Raw genomic sequence first — 14,548 nt, 5'->3', positions numbered from 1 at the left:
GAGTCTGCTCTGGGGTTACGTTTAACCGCCGAGCGTGGGTTGTTGGCAACCGCTCTACGAGAACTGACGGCTCCCAGTTCCGGTAACATGTAGAGTGAGTATAAGCCAGACCCGTTGGTTGTGGCGACGCTGCGGGGAATAAAATGCTCATATTCTAGCAGACTCGCCTCTTGGTCGTTTGTTCTGTGTCAGACTACTCTCCTACGAACCTGACCTTGAGAATTTTTTTAAAACAGTTGTTAAGAAGGCATACAATGCGTTAGCTTTTATTAGTAGCGGGATTGAGTTTCGGAACCATGAGGTCATGCTGCAGCTGTACAAAACTCTGGTAAGTTTTGGAGTATTACATATAGCTCTGGTCACCGCATTATAAGAAGGATGTGGAAGCTTTGAAAGGGTTCAGAGGAGATTTATAGGATGTTCCCTGGTATGGAAGGAAGGTCTTACTAGAAAAGACTGAGGGACTTGAGGACATCATCATTAGACAGAAGGTTGAGAGGTGACTTAATTGATACATAAGATAATCAGAAGGTTAGATAGGTTGGACAGTGAGAGTCTTTTTGCTCGATGGCTAGCATGAGGGGACATAACTTTAAACTGAGGGGTGATAGATGTAGGACATTTGTCAGAGGTAGCTTCTTTACTCAGAGTAGTAGGGGTGTGGAACGCACTGCCTGTAACAGTAGTAGACTCGCTAACTTTAAGGGTATTTAAATGGTCATTGCCTTGGCATATGGACGAGAATGGAATTGTGTAGGTTAGATGGGCTTCAGATTGGTTCCACAGGTCGGTGCAATATCGAGGGCCGAAGGGCCTATACTGCGTTGTAATGTTCTATGTTCTATATAGAAAGAGGATTATATAGGAACTGCAAGGAAATTCAGCCAGAAATGATTTTGATAAGGAACAAGAATATACACCAGTGCAGATCAAGTGAAAAAGTGACCAATGAGATTGGAAGAGGATTTACACTGGCAAGTGAATTCGAGGAATCCTCTGTATAAGAGGAAATGTACCAAGCAAAACCTTAAGGGAGTTTATGCAATGATACGGTGTAGGAAAAACTGCAAAAATGAAGGAAAATACTGTGAAGAGTTGACCATAATCTTCAGATGATATTCCACTGAATACAGAAGCATTTCAAGGTGATACTTCGGATTGCAATTACAAATTGTGACATTCACAGAAAGAAACACCGATCTCAAGGATCCTTTGCTGAAAGGGGGAAAAAGGGTGGAATGATGGGGAGAAATATGAAGGGTACTAATAAAAGGCAGGTGAATTTTTGTTTTCCAATATTTGTCATGCAATTGTAACCAAAACAAGATCTTTAACTTTTTAAAATCATTCGATAACCTTTGTTAAAATGGCATCAACCACCTCTGACTGAAATATCCTGAAGCATTTTTCGACCAATTAATTATTGTTAACTTCAGGTAACTGTTGTATAGACAAACAATTTGTACACCAGACTGCAGAAATGGCAAATGAGGTGAATGATGTGTGTGCTGCTTTTGGTTGTGTTGCTTGCAAGACCCGCGACAATATAATGGCACTCTCTCACAACTGCAACTGTTAGCATAGGTTACATGCTCAAGTCCTGGCGTGGGGCTGGAACATACAGCCTGTTAATTCAGAGGTGAGAATACTGCCAACCGAGCCAAGTTGACACCAATGCCAACCGAGCCAAGCATAAACTGACTAGGATAAAGAATAGGTCTGAAGGAAAAGCAACAGATTAGATTAGATTAGATTACTTACAGTGTGGAAACAGGCCCTTCGGCCCAACAAGTCCACACCGACCCGCCGAAGCGCAACCTACCCAGACCCCTACATTTACCCCTTTAACCTAACACTACGGGCAATTTAGCATGGCCAATTCACCTGACCCGCACATCTTTGTGACTGTGGGAGGAAACCGGAGCACCCGGAGGAAACCCACGCTGACACGGGGAGAATGTGCAAACTCCACACAGTCAGTCGCCTGAGTCGGGAATTGAACCCGAGTCTCTGGCGCTGTGAGGCAGTAGTGCTAACCACTGTGCCACCGTGCCGCCCACAAAAGAGTTAACACAAAAGGTCAAAGAGTGGATACAAATCTACAGGGGTTAAAGGATATAAATTGATGAGGCTAAAATTTAACTTTATGTTGATACAGTAAACACTTATGACACAGGAATCACAGTACAATTCTGATAAAATAAGACATACATCGAGTCTCAACAGAATGGTGCAAGTAAGGAAAACTTTTGTGGCAGCATCCAATTGCTCCTCAGCTACTGAACAGAAAGGTAACTCAGTTAAAAATTATCACCTTAACAATATGGCAAAGTGCTCATCATCAGGGGATCGAGAGACTTAGAACCAGCGCAAATACACAAATATCTGTAAAAACTAAGTGGTTCCTTCACCTAGGCTTCATTTACAATTTCTGAAAAACAAGTGCTACAATGGAAACTGAAAGACAGTCACCATCAGTAGTGACATTATCACTGCTTCTGCAGCAATGTCTGGCAAACAGAGCAGTAGCAAGAAGCCAAATGCTGATGAATAAGTGCTACTAGACAGCACTAACAATGGTACCTTCCATCACTTTTGTACTTTTGAGAGCTGAATAATGAAATAGCATTTGACTGAATTAGATTTATCCTGCATTTCATGGACATGCCACACAAGGGCAATTTTCCACATTAGCTGGTATGTACCAGACTTGTAGCTGTAGTGGAATACTTGGCTAATGGCATGACTAGTCATTGAATGCAAGTTTTCAGTACTATCGTCAGATTACTGTTCAGGCCCATGGTCGATGTAGCAAAGACAATCTTTTGATAAAACTTGGAGAGAATTGAATTGCCTCAAGATTGAGGCCTATGAAAGAGCCAAGGTGGGTCATCCACTCAGCATTTCTGACTGAAGGAAGTTGCAAATGTTTCAGCCTCGACCTTTCACACTGACGTGCTGGGCTTCCTCCACTGGAGGATGGGTATATTTTTGAACAGCCTCCACATATTAGCTATTCCAATTCCCACCATTGTACCCCAAACGGACATAGAATTTTCAGCTTGTCCATTGATTGTGGGGTCACTTAGCTCTGCCTACGGTTTGCTGTTTGCACTGTTTAGCAGGTGTGTGGTCTTGTGTCATAACTTCATAACTGATGATGATCTCTTACATTCCTCACTTGATCAGGGTTAGTCTCTTTGGAATAACCAGACTATGATGTTACAGATTGTAGTTAAGTACAATTCTCATGTTGCTGATGGCCCACATCATCTCATGGATGTCTGATCAACATTTCAGTGCGCCATTGCTGGTGCCTGTTGTCACTTCTCCAGGCGATGGGAATCAGAATCAAAACTATGTGCTAAAACCAAACTTTCAATCAGGCCTGTCTGATCACCTGTTCAGCAGGTGATTTCACACTTTCATCAAAATAACCTCAGAATGTTTTATGACAAGCAGTAACAGAGAGATCGAGGGAAAAGTCAGGTGAATCTGATTAGTGCTGATCACTCCAATTGAAAACCAACAGTCGAAATGGCCTCTTCCTTTTGTGCTGCATTTTTTTCTGGTTGCATTATGTGCACTCCATTGCTCATAACGCTATGTTCAACACTCACTGCTCCCTCTGCTGACTAACTCTGCTGGGCTGTTTCAATTTTAAAACCAACATCACAAATCTGGGTTAGGGGAGAGACTATCACACAAAGAGCAAAACTCAGCAATCACTGACAAGGTTGTGTTCCACTCCCCTGTAGAACCATGTTCCATTTATTCAAATCATCCCAAAAGGACTGATACCTGAATTTAACCCCTTATCTCTGTCACAATTTATTTGCTTTGAAAAGGATGACAGCAATTACTCTTGATAAAATACTGCAGAAGCAATAACGTTTGTTATTTTCAAAATGGTGAGTTTTGGAATTGGCACTGCCAAGACAGTGATAGAATTTGCACACCTTTAAAGGTAAATATCACAAGATTAGTCACTAACAGTTCCAAAGGTGAAATTCCTCTCCCCATCCACCACCAAAATCAATGGCTTATAATCTTATCCTTTTTCACATTAGCTTCACTATCCTCCCATCATCTACAAACTTTTCCTCGAAGCTGATCACCTTAAATTTATATTTATATGAACTATTATTTATAAAACTGATTATGATTTTCTAAAAGGAAGAGAAATGACAGCTACTTACCTTGTGTGTTTTACTGTATATGTACAGATATGCCAGTCTGTAGAGACTCTTATAGTGCTGAGGGAATCGACTGAGACACAGATGTAATGCTCTAATACACTGTTCAATCAGCACTCGCCGCTGCTCCCTCTCCTCTACTGGCAAGCTCTGAGGGAGATCCTCCAATCTGTAGGTATCTTTCATCTCTCCTGAAGGATCAGCTGTTTTCTTTTTTGAGTCACATAGAGATGAGGAGATGACCCTGGTGGGAGTGACATTAGTAGCGTTAATGGTGGCAGTTTGACACTGCAACTCTGTATGCAATTTTGCTCCTGCTTGTTCTGCCAATCTCAAAGCCAATGCGTCTATTCCTTCAGTGATTTCCACACTGCTTCCTCTGCAAAGTTCAGAACAGATGCGACCCACCGAGTCCTCTTCCTCCAACTTCCGATAGTTCTCCCTGGACAGTACAGCTGCTTCCATAGGCATTCTGTGAGCTGTGCGCTCTGCCAATCTCAAAGCCAAAGCATCTATGGCTTCTGTGATCTCTACACTGCCTCTTTTACAACCTTCAGAAGAATCTCGAGCCACTAAATCCTCTTCCTCCAGTTTTCCATGGCTCTCCGTTGACAAGACAGTAGCTTCCACGGTCGATGATGATGAGGGGCTGCCTTTCCCAGATTGAATCTTTCTGCTGCTGTCCTGGGAACTGGCTGCATCAGTGAAGACATCCTGGGTCGAGTTAGAATCAGAGAGTACCAAAATCACACTGTCTTGACTTCTCTCTAGAAAACAAAACAAAATCAATGCCATTACTGACTGCAGAATGATTTCTGACTCATTAATGTATGTCACACTTAGTGATACAAGAACAGAAGACATGCAGTGACTTCACGATATAGTCAAACAGCTAAATGTAACTTTTAATAAGTTGTTCTGTAGAGTCTGAACGGCTGTTCATTACATAGCCTTTGTTTGTTCAGGGCCAGCTTTCCTCTCCTCATTACTACAGTGGTCCTGAACAAGGTGAGACAACATTCGATTCACTGATACCCCATGTTCTGCAAACCAATTATGTGCCGAAACATGATAAATATTGACCGAGACATCAGGGAGAATTCCGTGGTTTTTCTTTCAAATTAGTGTCATGGAATCTTTTCTATTCACCTAAGAGGACAGACGCAACTTCAGTTTTGTATCTGATCAGAAAGACAGCAAGTCCGACAACGCAGCACTGTCAGTATTACACTACCCTGTCAGTCTAGACATGCACAAGTTTCTGAAGCAGGACTTCACCTTTTTTGTCAAGACAAGAACCTGACCACTGCATGTCATTGAACAACAAGGGAGCAGCCATTTCATTGTTAAATTTGCTCAGAATTCCAGCATATGCTCCAAATCGCAGCAGGTCAGGCCTCAGGAAGAAAGGAAGGGGGGGGGGGGGGGGGGGGGAGGAACGAGAGAGGAAGAGAGAGAGAGAACCTGCCACTGTCATTTTAACAGCCCTCCCTGCAGGAGAAGGGTGAAGGGATTAAGAGCAAAATTCCATGCATTTGTTTGGGTTTAACAGGAATTGTCCATTCTCAGCACTGTGGTAGAATAGAATTGAATATTCCACTGCTTACTTTCTGATGAATAAAATCCTAAACCCAACAACGGTGAGAACAAATACCATTGGGTTCATTTTGATTAATTTTGCAGACTTGCCATGTAATCTCCATTCAGTTCATTGTGGAATACATGTGGTAATGCAAATTAATGTCACCCATCTTGATGAAAGTTGAGACCATGTTAGCCTTTTTAAAATCCAATTCCTGTTTTTAGGTAATGGATTAGGCTCAATATTTAATATAAGCACATTTTTATAACAACCTTCTGTTCTTTCTAACTATCAGCTCATTTCAATCTCCCTCGCCTCCTAATAAACCCTTGATCATGACATTAGCTCCCAAATCCATGGTCAGCTTGCCCACAATTCCATATTTAAATCCTTTCAACCAGACATCCACCTTCACCACAGTTCCATAACTGCTGCTATCAAAGACACAACTGATATTTTTTGTGACTGTGTTCATGGTAAACTATCCCACCTCATCCCTTCCTGATCTTTTGGCAGCTTTTATCATAGCTGACCACAACATCCTCCTCTATCACCCAGCTGAGTAGAATTGCCCATTCTTGGTTCCATTTATTAAACAATCGTAGCCAAAAGGACACTCCTGCACTATTAACCCTGGTTTCTACCACTAAGGGTCTATTAGAGTAATAGAGTCATACACCATGGAATCAGACCCTTCAGTCCAGCCATACCACACAGTGTGTGTTCTCAAACTAAACTAGTCCCACCCTGCCTATACTTGGCCCATATCTCTCCAAGGAGAAAGTGAGGACTGCAGATGCTGGAGATCAGAGCTGAAAATGTGTTGCTGGAAAAGCGCAGCAGGTCTTTTACGCCCACATCTTACGGAAAAAGAAACTTTTGTCATTCCCCTCATCTATTTATAATAGATATCTATTTATATAATTCCCCTTATTTTATAAACCTTAATAGTCACTTCGCAACCACTTACACTCTGGTGAAAAAAGTCCCAACCTATCCAGTGTATTTTTACATCTTAAACTCTCCATTCCTGGCAACATCCAGGTAAATCTTTTTTCAATCCTCTCTAGTTTAATAACATCCTTTCTATAATAGGCCAACCAGAACTGCACACAGTACTCCAGAAGAGGCCTCACCAATATCCTGGAAAATATCGAAGTCCGTTGACAAAATACCTCGCCCAAACAGGAACAGCAAAATATTCAAATTCCCTTTAAGATTTCTTGGTGACTATCTTGGGAGTTTAGATCAGCTGGCTACGCAGCTACCCTATAAATCAGAATAACACCTACAGAGTCGGTCTCAATGTGCAGACTAGACTCGGAACAAAAACAGAAATTGCGAACGAAACTCAACAGATCTGGCAGCATCTGAGGAGAGAAAGCAGGTTAACATTGCAAGTAAAGTGACTCCAGAAGTGTCAATAGACTCAATGTTAACTCTGCTTTCTCCCCATAGATGCTGTCAGATTTGCCAAGTGTTTCTCCAGATTTTGTTTCTCTTTCTGATTTCCATTTTATTATAGAGGCAGACTTGGGACAATTAGGATATCTGGTCGGCTTGGATGGCTTTGACCAAAGGGTCTGTTTCCATGCTGTATATCTCTATTACTCTATGACCTGCCTCCTCACTCTGTCCAAGAGTGGAATACAATGGCAAACCATATTTAGCAAAGCAAAAAGCTCAAGATGAAGGATCAGCAGACAATAAGCCAAAGATCTGTCTTCAGAGTCTAGCATTTTGGGAAGAGAATGCAATCACATTGATGGCCATTCGATACAGGTTGAGCATAGCTTTCCACCTTTTCAACTCTACCTCTCCAGAAATAAGAACAAGTACTTTCCTTGTGGCCTTACTAGCATGGAATCTTTCTCATTTATCTGAACCATAAGAATACAGTCTCAATGTGGCATCTCTAACAGATGACATTAGAATATGCAGCATTAAATATTGCACAAAAATGGCTGAAAAAATTATGCATTCTGAAATAACTCCACAGAGGCTGCTATCCCATCACCACGTCACACGTTATTTACATGTGGAAGGTCCTTGACACTGATCCAGCTCCCTCAGAGCCAGCTTTCAGAATGAACAGGATGTCTGACATTCCTGCTATCATCTGTCAGCCAGGTTCCCTGATTGGACCATATTAACAGCCCCAATCAGGGAACACATATTCTAAGAGGTCCACCTGGCTGTCACTTACAATCACTACATATCCAAATCCTGGTTAAAACAAAACGATAAGTCCACAACTTGCGAGTGTGAGAAAGGCAGTCAGATATAATTTGCCATTGTGCAGGCAAGTTAATGCCGAGAAACAGCAAATCTTACAGGTCTTAGCATTGCATCAAATGCAATATAAAATTATGTAAATCATAGTGTAAGTATCACTTATTATAAGTTTGGGATTTGTTTTTGAGGTGGTAATGTGGGTTGTACATGTCTGAAGTTAGCAATTAACTCGTAATTATTTCTGTAGTCATTGTGATTTTAAAAAAGAATAATTTTGAGGCCTAGCTTTAGAACTGATGGATTTCTGTGCACCACAAACAGATTTTTGTTTATCTTAGATTGTTTTGCAACCTGCAATGAGGCCTCAAGGTTTGCTAGAGATTTCTGTAATTTGATTTTAAGCTTAAGGGAAAGAGCCATAACTCAGAGAGAATTTATTTTAGTTTGACTTCTAATTTTTAAACTTCCTATGAAATCCTTGGATGAAGACAGCTGTATAGAATAGTGTTGCCTAGAAGGGAAGGATATGGTCAGCTAGGTTGCCTTAGAGAAAAAAAATTAGTGATAGTCCCACACTAGAAGTGTTGGCATAAAGCCCTGAAGAGGTCACTTAAAGCTCAGTACATTTAAGCTCTGGTGTATGATAGATCCTGAAAACAGAGATCTGCAGTTTCAGTCGATAAATTAAAGTCACAGGGTGTTAAAAGGGCAGGGATTCTGGTATGCATAGTGCATGAGTGGTGACTTTGGGTCCAATACAGGGTGTGTTTTCGGCTACTACACCAGGATGTGTTTTGGTTATACAAAAGTTGTTGTTTTTCTTTTCAATTTATAAAGGTGTGTTCTGGGATTAATGGGATTACACTTTCACTTTGTGTTTACAAATCATTCTTTGAGTAGATAGACTGATTGTCTCTATTTTATCTTAATTTCTTTTGTTAATAAACTTCTGTTTTGCTACTGAAGCAAAATCTGGAGCATTGCAGAGTCATGTTTCTGCAAAAGAACACTTTGTTGAAACTGAAACAAATCAAAATAAATGGTGAAATAAACCAGATTTCAGTCTTGGATATGATTGGTCCAGTGATATTAACAGGGATCATAACATAAACAATAAAATTTTGTCTTTGGGTACTGCAAAATGGCGCAAGTTCTCTAAATATAAAGACAAACTCCACAAATCATTCGATGCATGTCAGATATTTAGTTTCTTAGTTGCCATAGGAGAGGATTTTCAGAATGGATAGGAACAGCCTCAGCAGCAGTGTGTCAAATATGGGCACAGCATCCACAGAAAGGTGCAAACATCTTGGTTAATGCAGCCAAGAGTGAGGCTTAAAGAGGAAACAAATAGACGTGGGTAATCATTGGTTTCAAAAGAGAAGTATAACATAGCAAAGATGAGCTGGAAGCCGGAGGACTGGGAAACTTTTAAAGAGCAACAGAGGATAACTAAAAAAGCAATACGCAGAGAAAAATGAAGTACGAAGGCAAACTGGCCAAAAATATAAAGCAGGATAGCAAAAGCTTTTTTAGGTATATAAAAAGAAAACAAATAGTTAAGACTAAAATTGGGCCCTTGAAGACAGAAATGGGTGAATTTAATATGGGGAACAAGAAAATGGCAGAAGAGTTGAATAGGTACTTTGGATCTGTCTTCACTGGGGAAGACACAAGCAATCTCCCAGATGTAATAGTGGCTGAAGGACCAAGGGCAATGGATGAACCGAAGGGAATTTATATTAGGCAGGAAATCATATTGGATAGACTGTTAGGTCTGAAGGCTGATAATTCCCCAGGACCTGATAGTCTGCATCCCAGGGTACTTAAGGAGGTGGCTCTAGAAAGCGTGGATGCATTGGTAATTATTTTCTAATGTTCTATAGATTCAGGATCAGTTCCTGCGGATTGCAGGGTGGCTAATGTTGTCCCACTTTTCAAGAAAGGAGGGTGAGAGAAAACAGGGAATTATAGACTGGTTAGCCTGACATCAGTGGTGGGAAAGATGCTGGAGTCAATTATAAAAGATGAAATTACAACTCATTTGAATAGCAGTAACAGGATAGGTCAGAGTCAGCATGGATCTACGAAGGGGAAATCGTGCTTGACTAATCTTCTGGAATTTTTTTGAGATGTAACTATGAAGATGGACAAGGGAGAGCCAGTGGACGTAGTGTACCTGGACTTCCAGAAAGCCTTTGATAAAGTCCCACATAGTAGATTAGTGAGCAAAATTAGGTATTGGGGGCAAAATACTGACTTGGACTGAAAATTGGCTGGCTGACAGGAAGCAGAGTAGTGATAAACGGGTCCCTTTCGAAATGGCAGGCAGTGAACAGTGGGGTACCACAAGGTTCAGTGCTGGGACCGCAGCTGGTTACAATATACATTAAATGATATAGACGAAGGTATTAAAAGTAATATTAGCAAATGTGCTGATGACACAAAGCTGGGTGGCAGGGTGAAATGTGAGGAGGATGTTATGAGAATACAGGGTGACTTGCGCAGGCTAGGTGACTGGACGGAAGCGTGGCAGATGCAGTTTAATGTGGAGAAATGTGTGGTTATCCACTTTGGTGGCAACAACAGGAAGGCAGACTACTATCTAAATGGAGTCAAGTTAGGTAAAGGGGAAGTACAACGAGATTTAGGTGTTCTTGTACATCAGTGAATGAAAGCAAACATGCAGGTACAGCAAGCAGTGAAGAAAGCTCATGGCATGCTGGCCTTCATAACAAGAGGAATTGAATGTAGGAGCAAATAGGTCCTTCTGCAGCTGTACAGGGCCCTGGTGAGTCCGTACCTGGAGTATTATGTGCAGTTTTAGTCTCCAAATTTGAGGAAGGACATTCTGGTTATTGAGGGAGTGCAGCGTATGTTCATGAGGTCACTTCCCAGAATGGCGGGACTATCATATGTTGAAAGATTGGAGCAACTGGGCTTGTATACACTTGAGTTTAGAAGGATGAGAGGGGATCCGATTGAGACGTATAAGATTATTAAAGGATTAGACATTCTGGAGGCAGGAAGCATGTCCCACTGATGGGTTAGTCCAGAACCAGAGGACACAGTTTAAAAATAAGGCGTAGGCCTTTTAAAACAGAGTTGAGGAGAAACTTCTTCACCCAGAGAGTGGTGGACATATGGAATGCTCTGCCCTAGAAGGCTGTGGAAGCCAAGTCTCTGGATACTTTCAAGAAAGAGATGGATAGAGCTCTTAAAGATAGTGGAATCAAGGTTTATGGGGATAAGGCAGGAACAGGATACTGATTGTGGATGATCAGCCATGATCATAATGAATGGTGGTGCTGGCTCGAAGGGCCAAATGGCCTACTCTTGCACCTATTGTCTATTTTAGATAGAAAAAGAAAAATTAAGAAAGTAAACCACCTTTTTAAGAAGCATTTTTCATGGGAGAACACAATTATCCAGTTTTTTATTCGGAGAATGGTAGTACATAAAGCTAAAGGATTGCTTCATTTACACAGATGTGTTATCTACGATGAACAGAGAACTAAATCATTAAGCTGGAAGGAAATGTAATTTGATCTTGTGCTGACTAGCCAAACAAAAGCCTGCAAATTAAAAGAAAAGGTGATAACGAGTCTGCAGAAGTCACTGATACAGCTAAAACTGGAGATTATGTACAATTCTTTGGTATGTATTAGAGAACGATAATGAAAAATACAGCTAAACTAATACAGAGCATAATACATTTGACCAATTCAGATGGGTTATTTACTTGGAAAAAGAGAAATTGCAGGGAAGACATTACTCAATATTCTTAAAGAAATAGATAAGCAATCTCTGAATATCTGCTCACAAACATGAAAATAGGGGTCTATTCATGGTTAAGTCCTTATCTAAGGAAGGATATATTGGCATTGGAGGCAGTACAGAGAAGGTTCACTCAGCTGATCCTGGGTATGGAGAAACTGTCTGATGAGGAGAGGTTAAGTAGGTTGGACCGATACTCATTGGAATTGAAAAGAATGAGAGTTGACCTTACTGAAACATAGAAGACTCTTTGGGGAGGGGTTTCCTCTAGTGGGAGAGCGTAAATCGCAGAATTTGGGATTGCACATTTCAGACACAGATGAGGAGGAATTGCTCTTCTCTAAAGGTTGTCCACAAACAGCTGTCAAGACTGGGTTGCCGAGAACAGTCAAGGCTGATATGGACGGATTTTTAATTAGTAAGGCAATTAAGGATTAAAGGGAAAAGACAGGAAAATGGAATTGAGGATTATCAGATCAGTTGTGATCTCACTGAACAGCAAACCAGACTGGATTGGCTGAATGGCCCATGTCTGCTCCTCCTTCTTATGGTCTTAGAAGGAAGAAAGTGCACAGAACTTAGATTCAACAATGCCAAGTGGTTATGATTGTGTGAAGTGCGCCATTCTGGAAGGTAATTTAGTAACAATTAAAAAGGGCTTGGGAAAGATATTTGAGACACTGTAGAAGAGTATTATGGAGTCGCAAACGGTGCTCAACATTGTGCAAACATTGCTGAACAGTCCCAATTCTGACCTTATGATGGAGGGAAGGTCCAGTATTGCAGATAGATGGTATATGTAATTGCAGTCTTGCATTCAGTGTCTCTTCCATCAAATGAGAGGTAGGTCTTAGATACTCCAGCCTTTTCAAGCACTGACTGCCATTTGGAGGTGGCCTTGGCTGCACATTGGGTCTTATTCAGGGAAGTACTATCACACATCTTCCTGTTCTTAAAATCAACTTTCACACTATAGAAGACAATAACATTGTCATTGGTATTGATAGAAATCAAACTCATCAGCAGTTGAGGTCTGTGCAAATCCTGCCACTTGTGAAGCTGAAAAAAAAGAAGCCAGGCCTCATATGGTTGGGAGATTGATTCCTTTCTGGTCTGCTGCTCAGCTTAGAATATATTTTAAAATGATGGAAACATCAGTCAACAACACTTCACAGAGACAGAATATGTTATAAAACCTGTATGATCGGTTCATCTACACTAGAAATATTCAACTGTTGCAAGGGAAGTTAGTCTGTTCAGACAAGCACTTTGATCTAATAAAGTTTCGACTGTATTTTTTCATTATATTAATGTTGATCTCATTAAAAGCAAGAAGCAAAACAAGATTAAGGAAAGATTGTCTGCTAGAGAACTGCAAGATAGATAATGAGATTTCACGGATTGAAAGAATTCTACTCTGGGAATGGAATGAGCATTACTGGGTCATCTTTAATTACAGCAGTATCCAAACAACACAGTTTTGTTTACATGAAGATTGCTTTATATTTCTGCGATAGGGCTTTGTAGTGTGAAAGAAAGCAATATTCAGGATTCTTGATTGAATTTATCATGTGCTGTTGGTTTAGTGAATACTGGAATCTGAGGGTATAACACCAAGGTGCACTGAATTGCATGACAGCATCAGATCACATTTTACTAAGATATTTACAAATATAAACAACACTTGCAAGAAGTGACCAAATTACACTTTAAACATATCCAGAGATACCACAAAGAATATATATGTCCCTTCCAGTGAGACTCCATTTTCTATAGTTTACTTTGCAGAGTTTCATGGGTACACAAAAGACTCATGGTATTGACTCTTAATTGTGTTGAACTTCAGGATGACACATCCAAATCTATGTGACAATCTATGACACATCCAAATCCTAGAAATCCTAATTAAAGCTTGAGAGTTGGCCAGCAAGCATTTGAAAATGCTCGACAGATAATGAAAACCAGACCAAATGAAAAGGCTAAAGTTTGGAATTTGTAAACAAGGTGTTAGACTTGTGATTTGTCTCTGGATGTAGCCCTGCTTAAGAGTTTATGTTTGAAACATCGACTCTCCTGCTTCTCAGATGCTTCCTGACCTGCTGCGCTTTTCCAATACCACACTTGTTTACTCTGATCTCCACCATGTGCAGTCCACACTTTCTCCAAGCCTATGTATGCCTCACCAAATGTGGTCCTGATGAAGAGCTTATGCTTGAAACATAGACTTTCCTGCTCCTCAGATGCTGCCTGACTGTCTCTGCTTTTCCAGCACCACACTTTTGGATATGTAGGCTTACAAAGCTGAAGGATTCAGAAGCATTGCAAGGCAGCTGAACTGATAATGATACCCAGAGAGGGAGTGTCCACAAGTCTCCAACACAGGAGCAAGAAGGGTCCGGGTTGGAACAAAAATGGTAAAAATGCAAAATTAATGGCTCTCTACATAAATTTACATTCTAATCAAAAAAAAAATTAATTAACAGTACAAATAGTGGTTCATGGTTATTAGGCTATAACCATTATGGAGGAGAAATTGAGGACTGCAGATGCTGGAGATCAGAGCTGAAAATGTGTTGCTGGAAAAGCGCAGATCAGGGAGCATCCAAGGAGCAGGAGAATCGACGTTTCGGGCATGAGCCCTTCTTCAGGCATGAGGAAAGTGTGTGCAGCAGGCTAGGATAAAAGGTAGGGAGGAGGGACTTGAGGGAGGGGCGTTGGAAATGCGATAGGTGGAAGAAGGTCAAGGTGAGGGTGATAG

At 40.9% G+C, this 14,548-nt stretch overlaps 1 protein-coding gene across 4 annotated transcripts in view; it reads right to left on the bottom strand.

Annotated features, from left to right (window-relative positions):
• The window catches only part of cabin1 (calcineurin binding protein 1), a 487,520-nt gene that overhangs the window by 298,787 nt on the left and 174,185 nt on the right, over window positions 1–14,548 (bottom strand). For all 4 annotated transcript variants that reach the window (XM_043716137.1, XM_043716140.1, XM_043716138.1 and 1 more), the window contains one exon: window positions 4,200–4,963. In XM_043716137.1, coding sequence (XP_043572072.1) covers window positions 4,200–4,963 — 764 coding nt within the window. The remainder of the gene's footprint in view (window positions 1–4,199; window positions 4,964–14,548) is intronic.

Source organism: Chiloscyllium plagiosum, chromosome 25 (genome assembly GCF_004010195.1).
Source record: "Chiloscyllium plagiosum isolate BGI_BamShark_2017 chromosome 25, ASM401019v2, whole genome shotgun sequence".
Classification (NCBI taxonomy): Eukaryota; Metazoa; Chordata; class Chondrichthyes; order Orectolobiformes; family Hemiscylliidae; genus Chiloscyllium; species Chiloscyllium plagiosum.
Note: the sequence above shows the minus strand (reverse complement) of the source record. Positions and strands in the feature narration are given on the sequence as shown.